This window comes from Rhinopithecus bieti, unplaced genomic scaffold (genome assembly GCF_001698545.2).
Source record: "Rhinopithecus bieti isolate Rb0 unplaced genomic scaffold, ASM169854v2 scaffold_19722, whole genome shotgun sequence".
In the NCBI taxonomy this organism is placed as follows: Eukaryota; Metazoa; Chordata; class Mammalia; order Primates; family Cercopithecidae; genus Rhinopithecus; species Rhinopithecus bieti.
Window position 1 is genome coordinate 1,292,282 of NW_016809905.1, and position 26,209 is coordinate 1,318,490.

The following is a 26,209-nucleotide window of genomic DNA, read 5'->3' on the forward strand; positions in this document are numbered from 1 at the left end:
TTTTTTTTTTTTTTGAGACGGAGTCTCGCTCTGTCGCCCAGGCTGGAGTGCAGTGGCCGGATCTCAGCTCACTGCAAGCTCTGCCTCCCGGGTTTACGCCATTCTCCTGCCTCAGCCTCCCAAGTAGCTGGGACTACAGGCGCCCGCCAACTCGCCCGGCTAGTTTTTTGTATTTTTTAGTAGAGATGGGGTTTTGCCGTGTTAGCTAGGTTGGTCTCAATCTCCTGACCTCGCGATCCACCCGTCTCGGGCTCCCAAAGTGCTGGGATTACAGGCCTGAGCCACCGCGCCCGGCCTCTGCTATTTTCAATTTTTTTTTCTATGATAAAATGAAGACAAAAGCTGTAGAAGAAATAAAAAAATAAAGTGACTGGACATCTGGAGACATAGGGACACCTGAATATAGAATTGTCTGTATTAACCTTGCTTGTATTCTCATTTCAGGAGAGTGAGCTCTCAACAGGGTCTATTAAAGAGAAAGGAGAGGGTAACAAATTGTCAGCTTGTCTCCAAAGCAGTGTGAGAGTATTCTAATTTTGATGAACCATTCTAGAAATAGTTTTAAGAGAAGTATGTAGGTATTTCAACAGACTCATTGGAAGTACTCAAGGGCATTCAACTCTCACTTTTCTAATTCTGGGATCATGCTGCTGAGGTATAAATTTATAGCTAACTGATTTATAAATTAACTAGAACATCCTGTGCAAAGGTTTGGTTCTCTAGTCAAATATAGACTGGGCACTGGCTCATAAATTAATCCCTCTTGGGTGGCTGGTGTCAGTTCCCAGAAGCATGTTAACTGTGGCACAAATAGACCCAGAATGGCCAGGTGTGGTAGTGCATGACTGCAGTCCCAGATTCCTGGGAGGCTGATGTGGGAGGATTGCTTGAATCCATGAGTTCTGGGCTATAGTGTGCTATGCCAGTTGGTTGTCTGCACTAAGTTCAGCATCAATATGGTGACCTCCTTGGAGCAAATCACCAGGTTGCCTAAGGAAGGGTAAACCGGTCCAGGTTGGAAATGGAGCAGGTCAAAACTCTCATGCTGATTAGTCGTGGGACCATGTCTGTGAATAGCTACTGCACTCAAGCCTGGGCAATAAGCAAGACCCTATCTTGGAAGAAAAAAATAGACCCAGAATGCAGTATTTCTAGATTTACAGAACACCATCATGGTTTTGATAATAACTGGTGAAGCCCAGCCTGGGAAGGAAGGTAACTAGCCTCATTCTTTCTAAAAACACTTCTTATCTGCATTAATAACCAACAGAGGAATTCAATTCCTCGGAACCTTCCTTCAGGATGCATACAGGTAATGGTGTAGTGATACCTGTGAATTGCAACATGACTTTTTCAGTCTGAGTATTGTATCTAATTCATGGTATAATCTTGGGAATGTTAAGGATGCGATTGGGAGCTTCATTAAGTCCTCTGGATTCCCTGGCTACCACTAAGCATACTAAGACACAGTCTAATTATCCCGAAGAATTAACAGAGTTGGGTTTCAACCAAACCTGGCACCATTGTTTTAAATTATGGGCTGTAATAGAGTTGGCATTGGAACTTGAAAAGAAGCTCACGTAATTATATTCTCCTAATGATATAGCAAATGAATTGTTGCTTTTAGAAAAAATATTGGGTAATGAAGAGCCACATTCTTTTTTATGCACCTAAACTGATTACACACACTTAGCAATGGAATGAAAAATTAAAGGTATAACAGGTACTGACTTCCTGTAAAATGCACACCCGCAGAGGATATATAAATGTGTGTACACATACACATGTGTTCCTTGGCCCCTACCTGCTACTGGCAAATCAAAATATAGATTATAGTGTGGTTTTGTCTTGAACATTTCTATCTGAATGAAAACAACACACTGTAGGGGTTCCTTGCCCTCATTCTGCATGCTTAGGACAATGCAAATCGGGGTTTCCCAGCATATTGCAACCGAATCCTCTTCAGGCCCCGTCAGCTCTGCTCCAGACAATGCCATCCCCAAAGACGGAACTGTTATGGTTCGTAACAGTGAAACCCATAGGACAAGTGTCCAAGAGTTTCACTCCTTTCTTTTGTGGAAACAGCCTCCACCCTCAGGCAAAGAGGAAACCCAGGGTTGGCCTTGACTAACAGCTTGCACAGATATGGTGGAGGCAGGGTGTTTCACTCAGGGTGGTGTGGTCATTTGCCTCTGCATATACAGTAAAAGGAAACTGGTGTTGGAGTTCCAAGAGACAGCAGTCAGGAAAAATATGAAACCTCAAGTCTAAGAGCGTGAGCAAAAAGCAAAGCCAAACTTTCTGGTGGAGGAAGCAGTAGGGTGTGGGGTCAGGATTTTTTTTCTAAGTGCACGTCCCTGCAGCAGAGTAACCAGTCAGGGCTGGGGGAAGATTAGGATAGTTAACTGTTAGGCATGTAGGGCTGTGTTTGCATGTTCAGTATGGCATAAATTCTTCAAAGAACTGGCGGTCTTTAGTATTCCAACCAACTCTCGTTTCCCCATTTTGTAATTAAACCAACTTAAAGAGGAACTGGTAGCTTTTAGAGAACTGATGAGTTTTCTGCTTCACCATCTGCTTTTGTTTTCTACATTTTAGGTTGCCCAAAGCTTGCTGGCCGCTGTGTAGGGCTGGCGAGTGGCCGGGGCTGTCTGAGCCATGAACAGCTTCAGGGCCACCATCCTCTTCTGGGCAGTGGCAGCATGGGCTACATCAGGCAAGCCTTTGGGAGAGACAGATGAAGCTGGAGTTCAAAAATGCAAGGATGCCTTGAAACTGCCTGTCCTGGAAGTCCTACCTGGAGGGGGCTGGGACAATCTGCGTAATGTGGACATGGGACGGGTTATGGAATTGACTTACACCAACTGCAGGACAACTGAGGATGGACAGTATATCACCCCTGATGAAATCTTCACCATTCCCCAGAAACAGAGCAACCTGGAGATGAACTCAGAAATCCTGGAATCTTGGGTTAATTACCAGAGCAGCACTTCCTACTCCATCAACACAGATCTCTCTCTCTTTTCCAAAGTCAATGGCAAGTTCTCTGCTTGAGTTCCAGAGGATGAAGACCCTCCAACGTGAAGGACCAAGCTTATAATACCCGGTTCAGGTAAGAACCTCGTCTACACAGTCAAAATCAACCCAACTTGTAGAGCTAAGCTCAGGTTTCAGGAAGAGCTCCTTGACAATCTCTGGACCGTTAGATAACAACCAGGACGAGGAATGGCCACTACCTGGCAGAAAACTTCCTGTGTCCCTCAACTATGGCACATGTGGGCGCGGCAGTGTCGACGCGTTGGGCTGCTCTTATTCAGGAGGACCCACATCAAGACCTCCTTCCTCCAAGACAGCCAGGAGCAGTCGTTAGTGCCAGTGACTGCCTCTGCTGGACTTGCCTTCCAACACGTGAACTTCAAATTTGAGAAACACTATACGTTGGCAGATCCTCACCAAAGGCTACCTCTCAAACCGAACCAATTCCAGGGTGCAGAGCATCGGAGGGGTTCCTTTTTACCCAGGCATCACCCTCCAGGTCTGGCAGCAGGGTATCACCAACCACCTGGTGGCCATCGACCGCTCTGGCCTGCCGCTGCATTTCTTCATCAACCCCAACATGTTGCCTGACTTGCCAGGCCCCCTGGTGAGGAAGGTGTCAAAGACGGTGGAAACTGCTGTGAAGCGCTATTACATGTTCAACACCTACCCTGGCTGCACAGATCTCAATTCTCCTAACTTCAATTTTCAGGCCAACATGGATGATGGCTCCTGCGAGGGGAAAATGACCAACTTCTCTTTCGGTGGGGTTTATCAGGAATGCACTCAGCTCTCAGGGAGTAGGGATGTCCTCCTCTGCCAAAAGTTGGAGCAGAAGAATCCACTTACTGGTGATTTCTCCTGCCCCTCTGGCTACTCCCCAGTGCACTTGCTATCCCAGATCCACGAGGAGGGTTACAACCACCTGGAGTGTCATCGAAAGTGCACTCTCCTTGTTTTCTGCAAGACCGTGTGTGAAGATGTGTTCCAGGTGGCAAAGGCTGAATTTAGGGCTTTTTGGTGTGTGGCCAGTAGCCAAGTACCTGAGAACTCAGGACTGCTTTTCGGAGGCCTCTTCAGCAGCAAGAGCATAAACCCCATGACAAATGCACAGTCATGCCCAGCCGGCTATTTTCCACTGAGACTCTTTGAAAACCTCAAGGTATGTGTTTCTCAGGACTATGAGTTGGGAAGCAGGTTTGCGGTCCCCTTTGGTGGGTTCTTTAGCTGCACAGTTGGGAACCCCCTGGTAGATCCTGCTATATCTAGAGATTTAGAGGCACCATCTCTGAAAAAGTGCCCTGGGGCTTCAGCCAGCACCTAGCCCTCATCAGCGACGGATGCCAAGTGTCCTACTGTGTCAAATCCGGGCTTTTTACAGGAGGGTCCCTGCCCCCTGCCAGGCTCCCACCTTTCACCCGGCCACCCCTCATGAGTCAGGCTGCCACCAATACTGTCATAGTGACCAATTCTGAGAATGCGAGATCCTGGATTAAAGACTCCCAGACCCACCAGTGGAGGCTGGGAGAGCCGATAGAGCTGCGGAGGGCCATGAATGTCATCCATGGGAATGGTGGTGGTCTGTCAGGAGGGGCTGCAGCCGGGGTCACAGTGGGGGTCACCACCATTCTGGCTCTTGTTATCACCCTGGCCATCTACGGCACCCGGAAGTTCAAGAAGAAAACATATCAGGAAATTGAGGAAAGGCAGAGTTTGGTTCCAGGCACTGCAGCAACTGGAGACACGCCTGACGAAGAGCAGGGGCGGAGTCCAGCTTAAATCTCTCCCCGAAAATGGTTTCTCTCATCTCCAGTGTGGTCACTGCTGACCACTCTGTTTTCCTAAACATTGAAATGGCATGTGCAACCAAAAGTAGGTATATTTGTGACTTCTTGTTTAAGTCTCTGGGCCAGGAAATTCACACTGTTACATGGATAAGGGTGGGATTGGGGAGAGGGAACAGTTGGGAGTAGAAGCAAAAGCCATTCTGGGACTAAAATAGGAAGCAGATGTCCTTTCCCAGTGTGTGCCGCTGTCTTCACCTGAATGCATTTGTGTAAAAATAGAGGAGGGAGAATGCTAACATTTGGATTTGGAAGCCATGAATTTACTCTGAAGTTTGCAGTTGTTTCCAATTTGTGAGCTCTGAGAGTTTCTGCCTGTAACAACTACCCTCCCTTTATTTTGATTTTTAAAAAGCTGTCTGAATTTCACACTCTTAGAGCCCAGAAGAGTCCCGAAAAGACACAAGTCTTGATTGGTTACTGCTTTTTAACTGTGAGGGCTCTATGTTGACAGACTGTTATCTACTCGGAGTCACCTCAAACATCTGAAAAGAAAGATGTTGCCTGTGCCGATTCCACTTTCTCCAGCTGCCCCTTGATGCACACTCCCTTACACCAGACCACTCTTGGACTTCTGACTGGTGTCATCAAGTCCTCAGAAAATATTTTAACTTGTAAACTTCTATTAGTGGGTCAAAGAGGAAGGGATGATTTGGAGACAAGGAGTAATGAAAGATGGGTAAAAACTGAAAAAAATTCTGGTGCTGAGTACTACCGCTTCATCTTCCACGGATGGTCATTACCTTTCCTGTCCTGTTACATGAACACACACACACACACACACACACACACACATACACACACACATGCACCCCACATTTCAGTAATTCTGCATTGTTCTAGGTCCTTACGTTTCTTGTCCGTTATATGAACACACACACACATGCACACATGCACACACACACACACACACACACAAACACCCCACATTTCAATAAGTCTGCATTGTTCTGGGTCCTTACTATTCCTGTCCTCCTGTTATATGAACACACACACACACACACACACTCCACATTTCAATAAGTCTGCATTGTTCTGGGTCCTTACTATTCCTGTCCTCCTGTTATATGAACACACACACACACACACACTCCACATTTCAATAAGTCTGCATTGTTCTGGGGGTAAAACAGGCAAGAAGTTAAAGTAAGACCACATTTAAGTATTACTTACTCTGTAGAATCAAAACAGAGTAGTTAACACCAATTATGCAAGCTACTTTTTTTTTTCCAGCAGAAAGGGAACTGACATGATCAAATCCATGTTTTCAAATGAACTGAAAAAGGCATCCAGCACCACTTGTAACACATTTATTTCAGTTCCAGGCTGAGAGCCCTGGGGCATCTAGCAGGATGCATAATTGTCATCTGGCAATAGTTGGGACTTTGCTCAATGTTAATACCAATCTCTCCTGATTGCAATTACCTCCACTACTTTCATGATCCCCCTACAATATTTTTTTAAATACTATATTTATTCACTGAATCGAATGTCATTAATGAATTATCTTCTGTGGAGGATGACTATTCTCTTTGTTAATGTTCACAATCAAAATCTTGGGCTGAGAAGAGGCCCTTCACCAAGGAATCTGAAGCATCACAGCGTGTGGGAAGGTGGGAACCAGGATCCTCATTCATTTCTAACTGAGACACAGAGAAGTGAGTCACAGAATTTGAGCCCTGCTCTCCTGACTGCCCAGCCAGGGACACTGATTTCTTTAATCTCTTCACTTAATCCTGCCTCTTAAGCATTAAAACATTCTCCTAAACCTCTGAGTGTTTTGTGGGTTCTGGGTGTTTTGTACATTTTAGCCAAGTTAACCACTTGTCTGCAAATACTGACTTTCCTATGAATTCTTTGAAGATTATTGAGTCAGAAAGGAAAAATATAGCCCCAAATTCCCAGGCTTTTAATGCACTGTGTATTGAAATGAAAAGTTCCTTACAAACTTATATTCCTATCAACAAGATTGCACATAAATATGCATTAAAATATGTACTAAGGAACTCTCTGTCCAACAGCTCATGCATGTGAAGTTAGAACATGGGAGTCTGCCGGTTGCATTCATCAAATCATTTTGCAGAGTCTGATCCCTGATGGAAGAGCTCACAGGCTCTGCCTTCCAAGTCCCGGGTTCCTAACTGGTGGTCTTAGGCTGGGGTCTGTGGGGAGACCAACCTTGGCTTTCAAGAAAACCTCATACCATGGACTATCAGAAATAGACACAGATTTGGGTGACAAAGGTGGCTCTGCATTTGCATTTTATTTTTGTGTTCTTGTCAGTTTGGGGATGATTAACATTAAACATTTATTTGAGAAACAACAGCCTGTAAACCATTTAAACACATACTATATTGTAGTCAGGCAAAGGGACCTTTAAAAGTGAATATTCGTGATTTTAAAAGTGTTTTTTTCTCCCACACATTCACTTACTCATTTTCGCGGCCATGTGGTCTGTTCCTTTAGTCGCAGGAAGAGTCTAGCCAGGTCAAATGTGTGGGTGGGTAATATGTGGAAAATTTGTTTTTAAGTGGTGGGGGAGGGGCTTCCCCCATTCAGTGGAAGGGCTTGTGGTTGATTACAGACTCAGGGAGGTAACCGAAATCCCTCACAGATAGGTGCACTCATCTACAAAAAGCAGAAGGCCAACAACAGCAACAATTTTGTGGTTGTTCATTTGCCATTTATTGTTCGGCACAGACACCTCATGAGCACCAGGTGGCGATGTCCTCTCTCAGAGCAACACCGAAGACTTCAAAACACTCCAGTTACAAATAAACAATCCACATTAGGACATTCACCTGCCTCTCCCAGAACCCCCAATCTAATGCCGGGGACCACAGAGAAGGAAATGGGTCAGGGGTCCTTCCTTGTACCACATGAGCCTTCCCCCACTTTTCTCATGCATACAACAGTGCAATACCAAGATGAGTACTTTTGACCAAGTATAAAACCACAGAGACGACCAAATTTTACAAAAATGGAAAGAGAATGAAAACACAAAGGCACCANAAGTCTGCATTGTTCTGGGGTAAAACAGGCAAGAAGTTAAAGTAAGACCACATTTAAGTATTACTTACTCTGTAGAATCAAAACAGAGTAGTTAACACCAATTATGCAAGCTACTTTTTTTTTTCCAGCAGAAAGGGAACTGACATGATCAAATCCATGTTTTCAAATGAACTGAAAAGGCATCCAGCACCACTTGTAACACATTTATTTCAGTTCCAGGCTGAGAGCCCTGGGGCATCTAGCAGGATGCATAATTGTCATCTGGCAATAGTTGGGACTTTGCTCAATGTTAATACCAATCTCTCCTGATTGCAATTACCTCCACTACTTTCATGATCCCCTACAATATTTTTTTAAATACTATATTTATTCACTGAATCGAATGTCATTAATGAATTATCTTCTGTGGAGGATGACTATTCTCTTTGTTAATGTTCACAATCAAAATCTTGGGCTGAGAAGAGGCCCTTCACCAAGGAATCTGAAGCATCACAGCGTGTGGGAAGGTGGGAACCAGGATCCTCATTCATTTCTAACTGAGACACAGAGAAGTGAGTCACAGAATTTGAGCCCTGCTCTCCTGACTGCCCAGCCAGGGACACTGATTTCTTTAATCTCTTCACTTAATCCTGCCTCTTAAGCATTAAAACATTCTCCTAAACCTCTGAGTGTTTTGTGGGTTCTGGGTGTTTTGTACATTTTAGCCAAGTTAACCACTTGTCTGCAAATACTGACTTTCCTATGAATTCTTTGAAGATTATTGAGTCAGAAAGGAAAATATAGCCCCAAATTCCCAGGCTTTTAATGCACTGTGTATTGAAATGAAAAGTTCCTTACAAACTTATATTCCTATCAACAAGATTGCACATAAATATGCATTAAAATATGTACTAAGGAACTCTCTGTCCAACAGCTCATGCATGTGAAGTTAGAACATGGGAGTCTGCCGGTTGCATTCATCAAATCATTTTGCAGAGTCTGATCCCTGATGGAAGAGCTCACAGGCTCTGCCTTCCAAGTCCCGGGTTCCTAACTGGTGGTCTTAGGCTGGGGTCTGTGGGGAGACCAACCTTGGCTTTCAAGAAAACCTCATACCATGGACTATCAGAAATAGACACAGATTTGGGTGACAAAGGTGGCTCTGCATTTGCATTTTATTTTGTGTTCTTGTCAGTTTGGGGATGATTAACATTAAACATTTATTTGAGAAACAACAGCCTGTAAACCATTTAAACACATACTATATTGTAGTCAGGCAAAGGGACCTTTAAAAGTGAATATTCGTGATTTTAAAAGTGTTTTTTTCTCCCACACATTCACTTACTCATTTTCGCGGCCATGTGGTCTGTTCCTTTAGTCGCAGGAAGAGTCTAGCCAGGTCAAATGTGTGGGTGGGTAATATGTGGAAAATTTGTTTTAAGTGGTGGGGAGGGGCTTCCCCATTCAGTGGAAGGGCTTGTGGTTGATTACAGACTCAGGGAGGTAACCGAAATCCCTCACAGATAGGTGCACTCATCTACAAAAGCAGAAGGCCAACAACAGCAACAATTTTGTGGTTGTTCATTTGCCATTTATTGTTCGGCACAGACACCTCATGAGCACCAGGTGGCGATGTCCTCTCTCAGAGCAACACCGAAGACTTCAAAACACTCCAGTTACAAATAAACAATCCACATTAGGACATTCACCTGCCTCTCCCAGAACCCCAATCTAATGCCGGGGACCACAGAGAAGGAAATGGGTCAGGGGTCCTTCCTTGTACCACATGAGCCTTCCCCACTTTTCTCATGCATACAACAGTGCAATACCAAGATGAGTACTTTTGACCAAGTATAAAACCACAGAGACGACCAAATTTTACAATTTACAAAAATGGAAGAGAATGAAAAACAAAGGCACCCAGCCACAAATACACACTTAACCTTTCAGGGATGAGCACCTGATTGAGGGTTTGTCTCCACTTACATTTGCATCCCTGGAGACTCTGGAAGGGAGAAACTAGGCTGCTGGTGCTAAGACGATGAAAGGGAAGTGCAGGAATCCCCTACTTGGGTCGGGAGGAACACAGCAAGGGGTTCTGGTGGGAACATACTCTGTGTTAAGGTAGTGGGTGCACAAGGGCTCGGCTGGCAGGGTTCTCACTGAAATCTAGACCGCACCTTTCCAGGTTGGGCACAAGAGAAAGGGCAGAGGAAATGCTCCCTGCCTTGCCTGGCACAGTGTTTAAGAAAGGAAGTTCAAGATCTCCTACTGCCCAGAAAGCCAACAAGAACAAGCACGAGATGAAGGTAGCCCCTACTGAGCATCTGCAGAGAGGACAAGAAATTGGGCCACAGATATAATCAAAAGCCCAGGGGAAAAGGCTTGACGGTAATGAAGAGACCTCTCCAAGTGGACTGCCACGTGCACGGCGGCTCCCTTTCCATCTGGAGTCCTCTTCCTTCTGGCTCCCGGCCACCCCTTCCCCACCTATACCTTCTTCTCCCTGATGTGGGGAAACTGATCTCTCCCCACTGCCTAATTCCATTGTGAAAGTCTGTCTTCTTTTCTTCCCCACCTCCTACTGCCTCATCGTGTCTTTCTTCCCAAGAACCCTCAGCCTATTTCTGCACCCTTGCAGCCAAGAAGCTCAGCAGATACTTGAGCAGTGTGCTGATGGCAGAGGCGGCATGAGGCTCTCCAAGTAATCTCTGGCACATGGTAACTTGACAAAGGGCAGGGGTGTGACATTAAACACCGCAGGGATGTCTCTTCCATTTAGTTCAGGGGTTTCCTTCCTGACTATGGCAGGAAATTGCCCTGTGGTGCAGTAAGCTCGGGACCAGTCTCCTGGTCTGCTGGTGAGATATAATGGCTGCCTGCTGACAGGAGACACAGGGACAAGGATGGCAGAACAATTCCTCCCATCAGAGCTCCCTCTGGTGGAGCTGATCAACATCCCTGTAGCCATTTGGAAAGAGAGCAAAGGCTCAGCACCAGCACATCCACAGAACTGGGTGACAGGCAGGTGAATCGACTATCCACACCCACGTCAAAATGGCTGGAGGCCTAACAGCAAGCAGCTATGGTGCTGGCTTTTATGAAAGCCTGGCCTCCAGTTCCCATCAAAGTACCATTTTTGAAGGTTTTCTTGTTTCCATTTTCTAGCATCAAAACCTTCCAAATATTATGAAAGATATATGCATATATATATATACGTCAAACCCCCAAAACATGAGGTATATAAATTCAAATTAGTATCCAGAGGAACTTCCCCCAAACACATAGTTCAAAGAACCCACTTTCAAAGGGGAATTCGGTTTCCCTTTTTGATCCCCCCTTTTCTCCTCCCTGGCCCCCAATTCATTCCTTACTGGGAGCCAAAGGCAATAAGAATGTTGGGGAGGAGACAGGGTCTTGGGACACAACCAAGATGCAGATTGGACCAGACCGTACCGTGGTCCCATCCCCATTAGGAATGAGCTAAAGAGGTTCTCTCCCTGCTATAAGTCAATCTATAATAGATGAGGGAGATGAGGGACCCAGCAGCTCTGGGCTCTGATTAGCAAATTTGCATGGAAACAGATTGAAGCCTTCATAGAAACAAGACTGGATGGAGATGAGCTCTGCTCCAATCTTGAAAAGAAATATAAAAGGATGAGTCCAACGCTCACCTCATTGCATCTCCCCAGGCACAGTTCTGTCTCCATTGGGGTTTCCGTTCTCTGTGGGATAGGTTGGCAACAGGTGAGGAACATCAAAAGACCACAGCCTGGCTGTTGGAGCCCCATCAGAACTGGGGTTTGGCATCTTGCAAAACAGAGTGCAGGGAAATGACGGGCCTTCCCATCAAGCTGGCCCAGCGATGCACACACACCCCCTTCCCCCCCCCCCACACGCATGCACAGACAGAGGGCACAGAACCCAGCATGGGCTCCACTCACAGTGACTTGATGAAACTCATGGAATCTTTGAGCTGGTCTAGAATGAGTTGAGAAGAAGGCTGTGGGCTCCTCTCCCTGAGGACAGTTCAGATGCTCAGTGGGATGCAGGCTCTGGTTTGATCAGAGAGGGGCTAGAAACAGCATCATGGGATGCTACCCCAAAGAGGAACCCCAGAGTCCATCCATCCACATGAGAGAACCAGATGCCTCTTTGGACAGTTCGGAGCTGTGAGGAGGAGAGGAGGGCCCAGAGAAGCCAAGGACTGTGATGAGAGCGGAATGTGCTCCCAGAGGCTTTTCCTTCTCTGACCCTCTTGGGAAGGAGTGCTTCCTCGCTCTACACCAAGGCATCCATTTCTGAAGTCACAGCAGTTTAGCAGTTCACCCCTTTGCCCCCCCTAACCTTGCACAGTGAGAGCTCCCTGGCTCCAGCAGAGGGAGAATAGCAGAAACTCCACTCTCAAAGCAGAGTGGAAGTAGCAAGAAGCCGGCTGAGGCCCAGGCACTGCCCATACACCAGGTGTGTTGACCATGCCCCTACTTGGGAGGTGGGGTAGGGAGGGGATTCTTGCCTACCCAGCATCAAAAACTCCATGGGAACAGACCCAGGATGGCCCTCATCCCCTCTCCCTTTGTGTTGGATAAGGTTTATGAATGATGTCACTATATTCAGTCTGGCTCCAGCTGTGATTGGGAGGGATGAGGGGTGGACACGGGGCAGGAGGGGAAGATAGAAAGTTGGGAGGGCAGGACACCAACTTCTTCTACATTGACTCACTCTCCTCACTTCCTGTCCTGCAGTCCCCACGGCCCCTCCCACCTCAAAGCTTTTCTGGCCTCAGTCCTTCTCCTGGGCAGTGCTGTCCTCAGAGATGCCCTGGGCAGCCAGTTCAGCCAGCACATTATCCAGGTAATTGGCATCTGGGTAGCCATGGCCAGTGAGATTAGAGCCAAACTCTGTCTTGTGGTGGACCTCATTCCAGATGACAGTATCTGACTCCCCTGTGGTGCTGGAGGTGCCAATGGCAAAAATGAGGCGGCGATCCCAGGCCACGAGCAGCAGCTTCAGAACCTAGAGGGACGAAAGTGGGTTATGAAAAGCAGACATTAATTGGCAGTCAAAGACTATCCCTTGGATGGTAGAGAATCCTCCCAAGGGCCCCATCCCTTCTTGCATCATGATACCCTAAGCGCCCAGGGGAAAGAAAGAGATTTGGACTTGGAGTTTGGGAGCTACAGGCTGAGTCCCGGCTCTGTCACTGAATAACTGTGTGACCTTGGAGAAGTTATAGCACCTCTCTGAACACTAATTTTCTTATTTATGAAATGGCAATGGTACAATCTGCCTCTAAATGTTGTGAACATCTTACTGTACACTACATGAAAAGTATTTTCACACCAGTGCCTACAGCGCGCTAATTGATAAATGTTATCTGCCAACATAACAGCTGCATTTTCAAAGATAGGATCTAGGAGTTGAAGGCGCTTATGATCTGAGAACTTCTGAAGCTCTGCCCTTCATTACCACCATCACTACCTCAATGTAGTATTAATTTACCCAAAGCTGAAGTTGTGCAATATTTCTCTAGTGACATCTTGGAGCACTTTGACTTTCTCGAGGTGAGAAAACTGAGGCTCAAAGAAAGTTTTGGGGCTTGCAGAATGTTCTAACTCAGTTAAATTTAAAAAAATGTTTGTTGAGCAAGACCAATGCCTAATGCCCTGTTCCGGGCCTTGGTCAGAGTAGTGTCCAGCATGAAGAAAAAGCATCCAATGCAAATGTCTTGGGTTCAAAACTGAACTACTGTAAGTAAACATGGTATGGGCTGGAGGAGAGGAAACCATAATAGCATTAGTAATAAAAGCAGACATTAGAAATACGAGCTGCTATTTCCTGAGTGCTTACTTTCTAAGTGCTGGGCATTGGGACATGTAATCGTTACATATAATCAGAGGATATAGGTATGGCCATGTGCCACACATAGTGACATTGTGGTCAATGACTGAACACATACGTGATGGTGATCTCACAAGATTACAATAGAGATGAGAAATTCCTACTGCCCTAGGACTTACTATACTGTACTTTTAATCATGATTGTAGAGTGCACTCCTACTTATTTACAAAAAGAAAAGCTAACTGTAAAACAGCCTCAGGTAGTTTCTTCAGGAGGTATTCCAGAAGAAGGCATTCTTATCATAAGAGATGACAGTTCTATTCCTGTTACTGTCCCCAAGGCCTTCCAGCGGGATAAGATATGGAGGTGGAAGACAGTGATGCTGATGATTCTGCCCTGAGTAGCTCAAGGTTCATGTATTCATTTTAAACAAAAGTTTCAAAAGTAAAAAAAAAAATAAATAAATTTTAAAATAAAAAAGCTTATAGAATAAGGATTAAATATTTTCTACAGCTGTACAATGTGTTTGTGTTTTAAGCTGTGTTGTTACAAACAAAAGTTAAAAAAAGTAAAAGGTTTTTAAATGGAGAAGTCACAATAAGCTAAGGTTAGTTTATTATTGAAGAAAGAAAAGTAGTTGTATATAAATTTAGTGTAGTTTAAGTGTACAGTGTTTATAAAGTCTTTAGTCGTGTACGGCAATGTCCTAGGCCTTCATATTCACTCACGGATTCATCCAAAACTACTTCCAGTCCTGCAAGTCCCATTCATGGTAAGTGCCCTATACAGATACAGCACTTTTATCTTTTATACTGTATTTTTACTATAAGTCTTCGATGTTTAGATTCACAAATACTTACCATTATACAACTACCTATGGTATTCAATAAAATAACATCGTGTACAGGTCTGTAGCCTAGGAGCAATAGGCTATACCATATTGCCTAGCTGTGTAATAGGCTATTCCATCTAGTTTTGTGTGAGTCCACTCTATGATGTTTGTATGATGATGAAGCTGTCTAATAATAATGATATCCATGCCATTAAATGACAGAAAACTGGACTCTCATTATCCCTCTCAAGGAAACAGAGGCTCAAAAGGTAAAAGACTTGCCTTGGTCTTATAGCTAGTAAGTGGCTGGGGGCCGTGGTTAAGGGATTGATTTCAGGACTGCCTGACTCCATAGCCCATGGTCTGAATCACCACTCTGTTGACTCTCAGGTGGGAATCAGTCTAGAATTCATGGAGGAGGTTGCTTCTGAGCTGAGTAGTAAAGGAAGGGAAGGATTTGGGGTATATTAATAGAGAAGGATGTGCAGACCTAGTAAACAAATATAAACCCAAGGCATGGATAGATTACAATTGCTGTCACTGTGCTATGCATTTTACAAATGATATTTTCATTTAATTTTTCCAACATCCTGTCCATACAGATGGAAATTATCACCACTGTTTCACAGATTAGGAAACGGAGACTTCAAGACATGAAGCCAACCAGTTCCCACAGCTAGTAAATGGCAGAAATGGGACTTGAACCCAGGCTGGTCTGGCTCCAAAGCCCATCCTCTAATTATACCTCAATCTACAATGAAGTCCAATGTTAGGTTCCTGGAACAGCAGATGTGAAGGATAAGGATGAGAAATTGGTGTGAGGAGAAGGTTTAACTCACACTGTAGTAGGTCTTATATGTCAAGCTGAGAAGACTGCACTTTGTTGTTTCTTTGTTTTATTTCTTTTACACACAAAAAGCTTGATTCTAGAAACTGTTTGAGATAACTAACCTGGTAGCAGGTAAAAGATGAAGAAGTCTTATCTATGTTGGCAGTGGCAGGGTTAGAAGAGGAGTCTAGTGGTTTGGAAGGCAGTGAGTGCAGGGAGGAATGAGCTAACTAGATGCGGTGGATAAGAACAGGTGGATAAGAACAGGTTCATGTGCCCATCTGGGTACCAGGAACTCTGAGTATGTCATTAACATAAAGAGGGAGGCCTGGAAGAAAAGCAGCTCTTGGCAACAGGATTCTAGTTTTAACTGCAGGGCTTTACAGTAGAGACATTTCGCCAAGAGTTGGGATGTAGCCCCAGGGCTCAAGCACAGAAATCAGGCTCTTCAAAGTAAACAGTATCAGGGATGGTCCTCACCCCTAATCTGGGGACACTGCACTCGCACGTCTTCTCTGTGTGGTTGTCTATTTCTTCAAAAATACCTGCTTCCCACCTGTAGGGGGAGACCATATCCATACCCTTTGACATGAAACTCAAAGGGCCTCCCTGTAGAAAGGTCACCGTCCCACCCCTTATTTGGCTTGCCCAGGACTTGTTGGGGCCTGTGAAGGGTGAGTGGAAGTAACAAGCACCCAGGAGCTCTAAATGGGATTACACACTTCCACTTGGGTTCTCTGTTTGTCCTCTGTCCCCTCCATGGGAAGGGCATGGGGCGCAGAAGGGCTGCTCCTTCCACCTGGGCTCCAGAACAGGAAGACACATGGAGCCGACTGAAGTTGCTGCTACGGTCTGAATATATGTCCTCACCAAATTGCTATGTTGAAATCCTCACCCTCAAGGTGACAGTATTACAAGGTGGGTCCTTGGAGAGGTGATTAGGTAAGGACAGCAGAACCCTAAATGGATGACATTAGTGCCCTTATAAAAGAAGCCCCAGAGAAACCCCTTGCCCCCTTCTACCACGTGGGGACACAGTGAGAAGGCACCATTTACAAACCAGGATGGGTTCATATGAACAAGTCCTAGCCAGACACTAAATCCACCAGTGCCTTGATCTTGGACTTCTCAGGCTCCAGAATTGTGAGCCATAAGTGTCTATTGTTTATAAGCCACCCCATGTATGGCACTATGTTACAGCAGCCAGAACAGACTAAGACACTGACCCACAGCAACAACATAGCCATAGCTGCTGACATGCAAAGTGCATGACAAATAAACACTTGTTGAAGTAGGCTGCGGAAATTTGGAGAGAAAGCTCACTGAAATACATCTTGTCCAATATTCCCCCCAGTACTCCCTTTAGATCAATGGTTCCTACTCCTTCTGAAATCAGGAAAGATTTTGAAAATCCAACGATTTTCTGGCCTCATCCGTAGAAATACAAACATACATTTTTTATTCGAATTTTAGAGTTCATAGAACCACGGAAGCCTAATCATGAATCACTAGGAATCCAGAAATCCAATGATTGTTTTCTCTGCCCTGTTGGGAAAAAGTCAAATGATATGAAAGTACATAAAAAGAATATAATCTACATATTAAGATCCCTATCCCAGACCAGTGTTTCTCAAGCTTCAATGTGTTGTCAGATCAGCTACGCATCTCGTTCAGATGAAGTGGGCTCCTAGTTCTGTGTTTCTATCAAGCTCCTACGTGGTGCCACTGGTGCTGGTTCCAGGACCAGCTTTTAAGCAGCAGGACTCTCGACACAGGATCTTAAAATAGATAAAGTATTGCCAGTAATACCCTAGAGAGGAACAAACTGATACGGTCTGGCTGTGACCCCACCCAAACCTCATCTTGAATTGTAGCTCCCATAATTCCCACATGCTGTGGGAGGGACCCAGTGAGAGAGAATTGAATCATGGGGGCGGTTTCCGCCATACTGTTCTCGTGGTAGTGAGTAAGTGTCACAAGATCTGATGGTTTTGTAAGGGGTTTCCCCTTTCACTTGGCCCTCATTCTCTCTTGACTGCCACCATGTAAGAGTTGCCTTTCATCTTCTGCCACGATTGTGAGGACTTCCTTGCCACGTGGAACTGTGAGTCAATTAAACCTCTTTCCTTCATAAATTACCCAGTTTCATTTATGTCTTTATTAGCAGCGTGAGAACAGGCTAATACACAAACTAAATGTCCCACTCCCACCCGCCTGCAAAAAAGAAAAAAAAAAATTCGAATCGTAGCCACCCCACCTATGGTTGACTCAAACTTGACCTTGCTACTATGTGCATCTAGAGTTAAAAGAGACACAGTTCTGTTTGGTCTGTGCATTGTAAGAAGTAAAACTTTAGGCCTTGATATAAAAGTAAACTACCCAATCTAGTCTAAAACCTAGTTCTGTGTGGAAACCTCCAGTCTTACTTTTCTCCCTTTCTCGCTGTCCGGAAGGTAACAATGTCGTGGGAAGCCTCGGGCGCTGAAACTCTTCCCAGGATTCGGGTGTTCTGGTCCCTGAAAGCAGAAAGCAAGCAAGCAAATGGCATTTTTCAAAATATTTCCGATAAGAGGCGGGTTAGGCTGTGAATAATTTCAATAATAATGATAATAATAATTCCCACAGCGCCTCAAGAGAGAACAGACCTAGAAAGCACTGTGAGTGGTCATTTAACACATGTTTCTGTGTCCTTAGACCTGGGTTTGGATGCAGAGCTGCTACCTCCCACCGTGTTAGCTGGAACCCTCTCTTGGGGCTTTTGTTCCCCATCTCTCTAACAGGAAAGATGCAGAGTCCTTCCCTTATGGGGGCTGTTATAAATGTTAAGTGAGCAGTGCCTGATAAGTAGTAAGGGCTCAGTAAATGTTTAACATCATTGTCCATCATCTTCATCATCTATTGTCTTACAAAAGAAGAAATCTGCAGTGCAGAGAAGATAAGTGGCTTCTGTAACATTAGCGGCTTTGCTAAAACTGAAGCCCAGATTTCCTGAGGCACACTCTGGATTTTTAACTACACAGAATAAAGAAAGTGCCTCCAAGCTACCAGGCACGCCAAGAGAATTTTCTGAATGATTCTTGTGGATTTTCTCTTTTGTCCTTATGGGTTTTTGTTTGTTTTCTTCTTTAACAATAGGAATTGGGATGGTCAGGACTAAAAATCTTCTAACAGCATTTCAGCTATTGCCACCCAATACCCTATTAAGTAGGCAGTCTCAGGCCACTGGATGAGAAAAAAACTGAAGAACAATTGAGTGAGAACAGGTTTCCTAATCAGTGCTCAGAATGGGTCCACAAGCCCCTTTGAGAAGCTCATGAAAAGCGGCAAATTTTCTCCCGGTAACAATGACCAAATCTCTCCCTCCCCATACAAAGGTTTGTCTATGATTTCTGAGCATCCTTGACCCCCTCAGGGATGGAACCCTCTTTAAAAATCCCTTCTAGATTCAACCAGTATAAAACTGATACTTCCATGCTCTCACGTACATGATCAGCAAATATGTCCTGCCTGAATAAATGAATGAGTGTGGAAGAACAAATGAATGAAAAAACGAAAGAAAAAAACCCAGATTTTTCTTTCTCTCTTATTATGGACCATGGTTCCAAAATGATACGAAATTCTGTGGTTTTCCATTTTCTTAAATAGTTAACCTGATTCAAGATCACCTATGGTTTGACGCAGTAAATGCAATGGGGTCTCAGAGAAGGGAAAGGTCACCGTGAGCTGAAAGAAGCAACAACGCCTTCTTGGAGATGCAGAATGCAGCATTTATGAATTTTACATTCATAGGAAATCACTACAAATTTACAACCTTCCCATGGCCCCAGCTGTTTCTAAATCAAGAAAATTGGCCTGACTGAAAGGCCAATTTTAATCATGGCTCTGACTGCTCCTGATCTGCCTGGGACTGTCGCTTGTGTGGCCAACTTAGACGCCTGCCTGGCACTGACCCAACACGGCTGTGCCCTCCCAGCTTGTTGCTAAGTGGAGCAGTCACGACTCTGCCTCAGCCCAACCCAGAGTTTCTCCCCAAGGGAATGGTTCTCTGCAGTGAATGCAGAGCTTGAAGGTCTCCACTCCTCACAAAGGCGCATGCCTGTGTGGTCCCTGGAAACTTGAGTGACATGGCCTTGAGTGTCCTGCTACTTACACTGAAGGATGAATGTAGATCCTAACAGTGGAGAGCTGCATTTCCCTTGATACGAGCTTGGGTTTTTCAGGAGGAGCCACCACAGCACCCGTCAAGGCAGCATGCGCCACCTCTAACCCCTAGTGCGGGCTCTCTGCTCTTTAATCCTGGAGGAAATGGTAGCCCCACGTTTGTCTTTGCAAGCTTCGGTCTGTTCTTCTGCTCACCAGACCATTGGCTGTTTCTCCCACGTCCTGTTTTTTTCATTCATGTCTGTATCACCTTGACTCACTGCCTCTGAGACACGTGAGAAGTCTCACCTGACTCCATATCCAACCATATCTCTCTCTTCCTTATCCTGGCCTTCCCTTGTTCGGGCCCCATTCCTAGGGCCTGGACTGTGGCAGTGGTCTTTTAATTGGTCTCCTTCACTCTGGCCATCCCCGACTCTTTTGCCTGACTAGCCTTCCTAGAGCATAATTCCAATCACACAGTGGTTCATACTCCTAATTGCACACCCAATAGCTGTTGAGTAAAATCCATGACTCCCGCCCTGGTATTCAATGCCGTCTATGATCTGGATGCAACCTCCGTCACGGCCTAGTCTTCTCCCTGCACCTCCTTCATGCTTCCTCCCTCTACTTCCTTGCAAGTCTTGAGCCTCCTTCATGCTTCCTCCCTGTACTTCCTTGCAAGTCTTGAGCCCCAAATTAAACCCTTCCTTCTTGTCCTTTGATACTCACATTTTTCCTCTACAACCCTCTTACTTCCTCCCACTAAAAACATTCTCCTCCATTTCTTCATGTCTTTCTAGACTCAAGTAGAGAATCCCAGCACTAGAAAGTCTCCTCTGACCCTCCCAGACAGACAGACATAAGCCCTCCTCTTTACCATGACAAGCAGGACCTAAAATAATGTTGACAACCAGGTGTGGAGCACCTTGGCACTGTGCTCATCCTTCAATACGCATAGACAAACGTTATCTCCCATTCTCACCAAACCTCTGCCAATTGGGCTCCTGGCTGTGCAGGTGAAGAAATCAGGCTCCAAAAGGTCAAGGGCCTGTTGTCTAAAACAGCTGTCCCCAACCATTGTGGCACCAGGGACTGGTTTTGTGGAAGACAACCTTTCTATGGACCGGGGTGGTGGGGGATGGTTTTGGGATGATGTAAGAGTGTTACATTTATTGCGCACTTTCTTTCTATTGTTATTACATTGTAATATATAATAAAGTAATTATACAACTCACCATAATGAAGAATCAGTGAGAGCCCTGAACTTGTTTCCCTGCAACTAGGTGGTCCCATCTGGGGGTGATGGGAGACAGTGTCAGATCATCAGGCATTAGATTCTCATAAGGAGTGCGCAACCTAGATCCCTCGCATGCACAGTTCACAACAGAGTTTGTGCTCCTATGAGAATCTAAGGCTGCCGCTTATCTGGAGAAGGCAGAGCACAGGTGGTATTACTGGCTTACCCACCACTCACCTCCTGCTGTGCAGCCTCTTCTGTGGCCTGAGGGTTGGGAACCCCTGGGCTAAAGGCACCAGCTAATAAAGACTCAGCCAGGAAGTAGAACCCAGTCCGTCGGACTTTGAAGGCCTGTGTTCTCACTTTGTCTACACTGCATCTCAGAGGTTTTATTAGTGATGTACATTTATCTTCCCCTGACTGGCTGGTAAGCCCCTCCAGGAAGAACCACGATTTATTCACTTCTTCTGCCGGCTATCACAACTTCCTGTTTTATTTCCTCCACATCGATGATTGCTATCTGGAAGTACCTTGTTTATTCATCTGTTTCCTTTATGGCCTTCCTGGCCCCATTAGAATAGGGGCTTCAAGGAGCAAGGATGGCGTCTACTTTGCTCATTGCTTCTCCAATGTCTAGAACATGTCTGGACCATAGTCCACACGCACATGTTTGTTAAATAAAAGACAAAATGGAAGAAGAAAACTAGGAGGGAGGAAAAGAGGAATTAATATTTGCTAAAGAAATGCGTACAGTCAATGCCCCAGAACACTCAGAAAAAGCTTCATTGTGTAAAGGAAGGTGCCACATTTGCATTTACTGGCAGGAATAGTGTTCAAATTTGTTCTTCAGGACTGTCTTTCAAAGAATCAAAAGAGGAAAGTAATGCCCACCAAAATCAAAGCCAAGTATAGCTATCAAATTACAAGTGCAAATACCGTTTGACAAAGAAATTCCACTTCTGGAAAATTATTCTACAGATATATTCGCATGTGTACAAGGTTATTCATTCCAGCATTATTTGTTGTAGCCAAAGACTGGCAACAATCCATATGCCCATCAAATGGAGACTGCTGAATGCAAATAGTGGTACATTTATACAATGGATGATTACACAGACACAAGGACGAGGAAGCTCTCTCTATACGGATGTGGAAAGATCTACAGACTATATAGTTAACTGAAAAATGCAGGAAGCCAAACAATGTGCCTAAATGGCACTGTTTGTGGAAAAAAAAGGGAGGGGTGGATGCAGTTCTCTGTTGCATGTGCAAAAAGAATCCTGGAAGGATACATAGGAAAGTCAGAACAATGGTGATGAAGTCGGGGATGTGGTGTCAGCGGGCGAGGCTGGGTAGATGGGGGACAAGTGTGGGAGGGAGACTCTTCATATGTAACATTTTACCTACAAACATGTAGAACAATAAAAACCAAGGGCTGAGGGAAAGGCTCACCTGAGAGAAAGGCTCACCTGAATACCAGGGGGGATGCTGTAGATGATCCGGATGGTTTTGCAGTCTGGGTGGCCAGGCAAGGAGTGGGGGATGAGGTGGTACTCCATCTTCCCTGGAGGTTGGGTGCCTGTCTTCACCCCATAAATGGTCTTGCAGGTTGGACACTGCAAACTCCCATCCTGAGGGGCCAAGGCCAGGAGAGCCAGATTGGGAAACAGTTTTGGTAATAACTTCCCCACCCAGTCCCAACAGGTACCAGAGATAAAGGGCCAGGGGGACAAAGTGTGCCCTAATGAGTGATAGATCTTAGTTTTTCACCCCCAGCCCAGTCACGTAGGCTATTTTCTGCTTTCTTCAAAGTAACAGGAGGTAAATTCCACAACTGGTCCCATGCTCCATGCTGAGGGATATGTAAGAGAAGCCCCTGTCCCTGAGGAGGGGACCAGCTCACTAGGGCAGGAGCAGACACAGGGAGTCATTATTCAGCTACTTGGTACCAAATGGGTGGAATGGACAGCAAGACCTGGAGAGCAGCAACTGCCCAGTTCCTGAGCATCAGAATCACCCACAGAGCTTGTTAATCATACAGATGCATGGGCCCCACATCAGGTCCACTGAGTAAGAACCGGGAAGCTGCAAAGCGTAGTGGTTCAGGCTGTGAATGCGAAAATCAAGCTGCCTAGACGTAATTCTTAGCTCTGCCATCTGCCTGCTGTGTGACCTTGGACAAATTAATTAACTTCTCTGAGTCTCAGTTTCCCTTACAGGAGAAGGATAAAAAATATCTGTCTCATTGGGTTGTTGAGAGAATTAAATGAGATAAGCTATAGGAAGCTTTTAGCAGGTGGTGTATCTAAATGTTATCAGCATTTTTGCAATTTCTGTGGAAAGACTGGTGCTCATACAGGTTTGGAAACTACTGCTATGAAAAGAGAAACTGGCCACTAAGAACTGGAGTAAGTGAGGATAACTTTAAGAAAACGGTCCTTGAAGAATAGCTATGAATTTGCTTATAAGGATAGATTGTAAAGTCTGCACAAATACCTAGAAGAGAGAATGATGTCAGTAATTATAGTGCTTTAAATCATACTATAAAGAGAGTTTAACATTTCTTGTCTCATTTAGGCCTCAGCTTCTGACACTGGCCTGGAAGAAATTATTAGTCCCTTTTTATAGAGAGGAAAATCGAGGCACAGCAAGATTAAAGGACTTGCTGCTTGTCACAGGGTGGGGTCTGTTTAAACCCCCAGCTTTGCATTGCAACTCAGTGGCTCCATTAGTGGGAAGAGGCAGTTCTGGATGCAGGGGTGTACAGGGTTATGGTCTCACTGCAGGGCCTGGTGAGGTGCTGCCTGGAGGAGGGCCTGGACACCAAATCCTATTCCCAGGCTCGCAAAAAGGAGGGGTGAAGAGAAGGAAGGCGCATGGGCTGGGAGCGACGTGTGTAAAATGTGCTGCTATGCAGCTGGGAAGGAAAGCTTGCCAGGACATCCCCATCTCCTCAGGAAGACAGGGATCCTCTGCTGAGCTATTTAGGGACTTCTCCAGTCTACTCACTTAAAGCAATAGCTCGTATTCAGGGTGACTATTCTCTGAAACCAGGCTCCCACTCTCTGCTCTGGCCTTGACTTGCTTCATGACCTAGGGTGAATCACTCCTTCTTCCTGGGCCCTTTTCTCTCATGTGTTTGATAAAATAAAAACACAAGCTTCAAAGTATTAGTGCAAAAGAGAATAAAGCATAGACTCTTGAGAAACCTTTTTGAAAACCCCACGGAAATAAAAGTAGAGTTACCATATTCTTCTTGAATATAGACATCAAATAGGGAACAAATGTGCTAAGGAACCCCTTTAAGCCCAAAAGAACCTCTTGAAATGCAAGATCCCAATGAAACCTTTTAGCCCAGGGTTGGGAAAGTGAGCAAGTGATCCAGATTTGCATCCCCCATCAATGACTGACCACCCACCACTAGAAGCATGTCTCTCAGGGACACCAAGAAAGTGCTTTGAGAACTTCAATCAAATAGGCTACATGAAGATGAAGGAGAAAATTACAGCCTTTAATACAAAGGTGATATCAATTTGAATAATAATAGCATAACACCCCATAAAGTAGGTATAGTTTTAATCTCCATCTTCCAGATGGAAAATGAAATCTCAAAGAGATTGGAAAACCTTGCCCAAAGTCATTCAGCTAATAAGCCAGGATTCAAGCTCAGATCTCCCACCTCTCTTGCCTCTACTTCTTTCCCACAGTAACAGATGTATAGAACAGACCCTGAAACCCAGACAAACTTCTTGCTTAGTGAGAGGTTGGGAGCTATCAGGGATATCTCAGACTCTCATGTAATCTAAGCTTGGCATGAAGAAAGAAGTAGTATTTAAACTCATGGAGATGGGGAGTAAAAGTTATCTTGGGTATAGAAAAGAACATGAGGCAATGACTTAGGAAATGCTCAGACATTGTAAGGAGAGAATTATCACCTATGGAGCCCTCCAGACTCCAAAGAACCAGCTCTAATGAGGAGATACTATTGCATTGTCAGATAAATAAGCATCCAAAACAGCCTTCCCCTCTTCCAACAGTGGGATTCTAGGGCAGGGATTACCAGGTGTACTTTGGCAACAGTCTTTAGTACCTTTGAAGGGCCAATCAAGGGTATTTGGAAATTGTCCAAAGAGAAGTATAGCTGAAAATCACTATCCCTGGAGAAGAAAGGGTGATTGGGAAACGCATTTACAAGGGTATGAACGAATACTCAGCAAGGGTCTAGAGCTGTGATAAGAACTTCCTTTTCTCTCACTGATGGGAGCACACTTCACCTAGCAATGGGCCATGACAATGGGCCACTCCCCTCAGAACCCTCATGGACAAAAACCTACCCCTCTCTTAGATCTGACACTGAAGATGGAGAGTTAGATAGCACAGCCCAAAAAGGAAGGTGAAGACGGGTCTTACCAGCACCGTAATTTAGTAAAGAACCGATCCTGCTGAGAACAGCCAAGATCCTCACTCTTGCCTAGGGGTAATCGCTAAGATTTCCCAGATCACTTGAGCAAGAGCCCTATAGGGCCTTCACCATCTTGCTACTCCACAGCCCAGTGGGACGGGTGGCAGGAGCCCCATAGGCTGGCACTGACCTTGTTTCCATTGTTGTACATGGCGACCAAGCAGTAGATGTGGTAGATATGGCCGCATCTGGACAGCTTCCCTACCAGGTCAGGTTTTACCGTAGGCTGCGGGCCCTTGTAGCCTGAGGGGGCCGTGAGGCGTTCCATACAGATGGTGCAGTCCTGGAGAGGGAGGAGACACAGCAGAGAGGCCATCAGCTCTCATCCAGCCTGGGAGATTTCCACATGATCTCAGAGGTCAGATGAGCTCTTACCACTTCTCTTCTAAAACGTCCACAAATCAGGGTATATGTGCTTTCTGGAATCTAAACATCGTTTTATCTTATTTTACACAACAACGTCCTGAAATAATTCCTGGTACTGATTAACTTGGGCTCATCACCTAAATTATCATAATCATGAGAGCTATGACAACGCACTGTCCTTCTGTTTCGTCCTCCAATGGCTTACGGAGGAAACAAATGCTGTCGACAAGCCCACTGATGAGCTTTACTTGAGGTGAACTTGTAAAGGAATGTAAAGGAATTGTGTTTTAACTGTTCCAGAGGGACTGCTATTTAAATAAATGTCCAACAGGGTTTCTAAACCTCAGAACTATTTACATTTTGGGGAGGACAATCATTTGCTGTGAGGACTGTCCTGGGCATTGTAGGGCGGTTAGCACCATCCCTGGCCTCTGCTCTGCTCACAAGGTGCTGGTGACATCTCCTCTCCCGAGAATAATGACAACCAAAAATGTCTCCAGACGTGGCCAAATATTCCCTCAGGGGCCAAATTGTCTCTGTTTGAGAATCACTGTTCTGTATCAAACCCATTTTAAGGTGAGTTCTTGTGGCTTACCATACTGCTTTTCTTAAATTGAGACTGCCATG

At 45.1% G+C, this 26,209-nt stretch overlaps 2 protein-coding genes across 3 annotated transcripts in view; one reads left to right on the forward strand and one right to left on the reverse strand.

The window, feature by feature from the left end:
- Nucleotides 1-2,187: 2,187 nt before the first annotated feature.
- LOC108541335 (macrophage-expressed gene 1 protein-like) lies at nucleotides 2,188-7,203 on the forward strand. Its single transcript, XM_017890825.1, is given in 6 exon segments — nucleotides 2,188-2,275; nucleotides 2,599-3,051; nucleotides 3,053-3,298; nucleotides 3,301-3,437; nucleotides 3,439-4,337; nucleotides 4,340-7,203. Coding segments are annotated over 5 exon segments (2,151 nt in total). The 5' UTR covers nucleotides 2,188-2,275; nucleotides 2,599-2,658; the 3' UTR covers nucleotides 4,816-7,203.
- Nucleotides 7,204-9,792: 2,589 nt separating this feature from the next.
- DTX4 (deltex E3 ubiquitin ligase 4) overlaps nucleotides 9,793-26,209 on the reverse strand; it is a 35,495-nt gene continuing 19,078 nt past the window's right edge. The window contains exons 6-9 of one of the 2 annotated variants that reach the window (XM_017890826.1): nucleotides 25,347-25,499; nucleotides 22,224-22,385; nucleotides 17,801-17,890; nucleotides 9,793-12,887 (exon numbers count right to left, since the gene is read on the reverse strand). In XM_017890826.1, the coding sequence (XP_017746315.1) occupies nucleotides 12,654-12,887; nucleotides 17,801-17,890; nucleotides 22,224-22,385; nucleotides 25,347-25,499 (639 nt within the window). In that variant the 3' untranslated portion in view covers nucleotides 9,793-12,653. The remainder of the gene's footprint in view (nucleotides 12,888-17,800; nucleotides 17,891-22,223; nucleotides 22,386-25,346; nucleotides 25,500-26,209) is intronic. The other variant, XM_017890827.1, reaches the window with a different exon arrangement.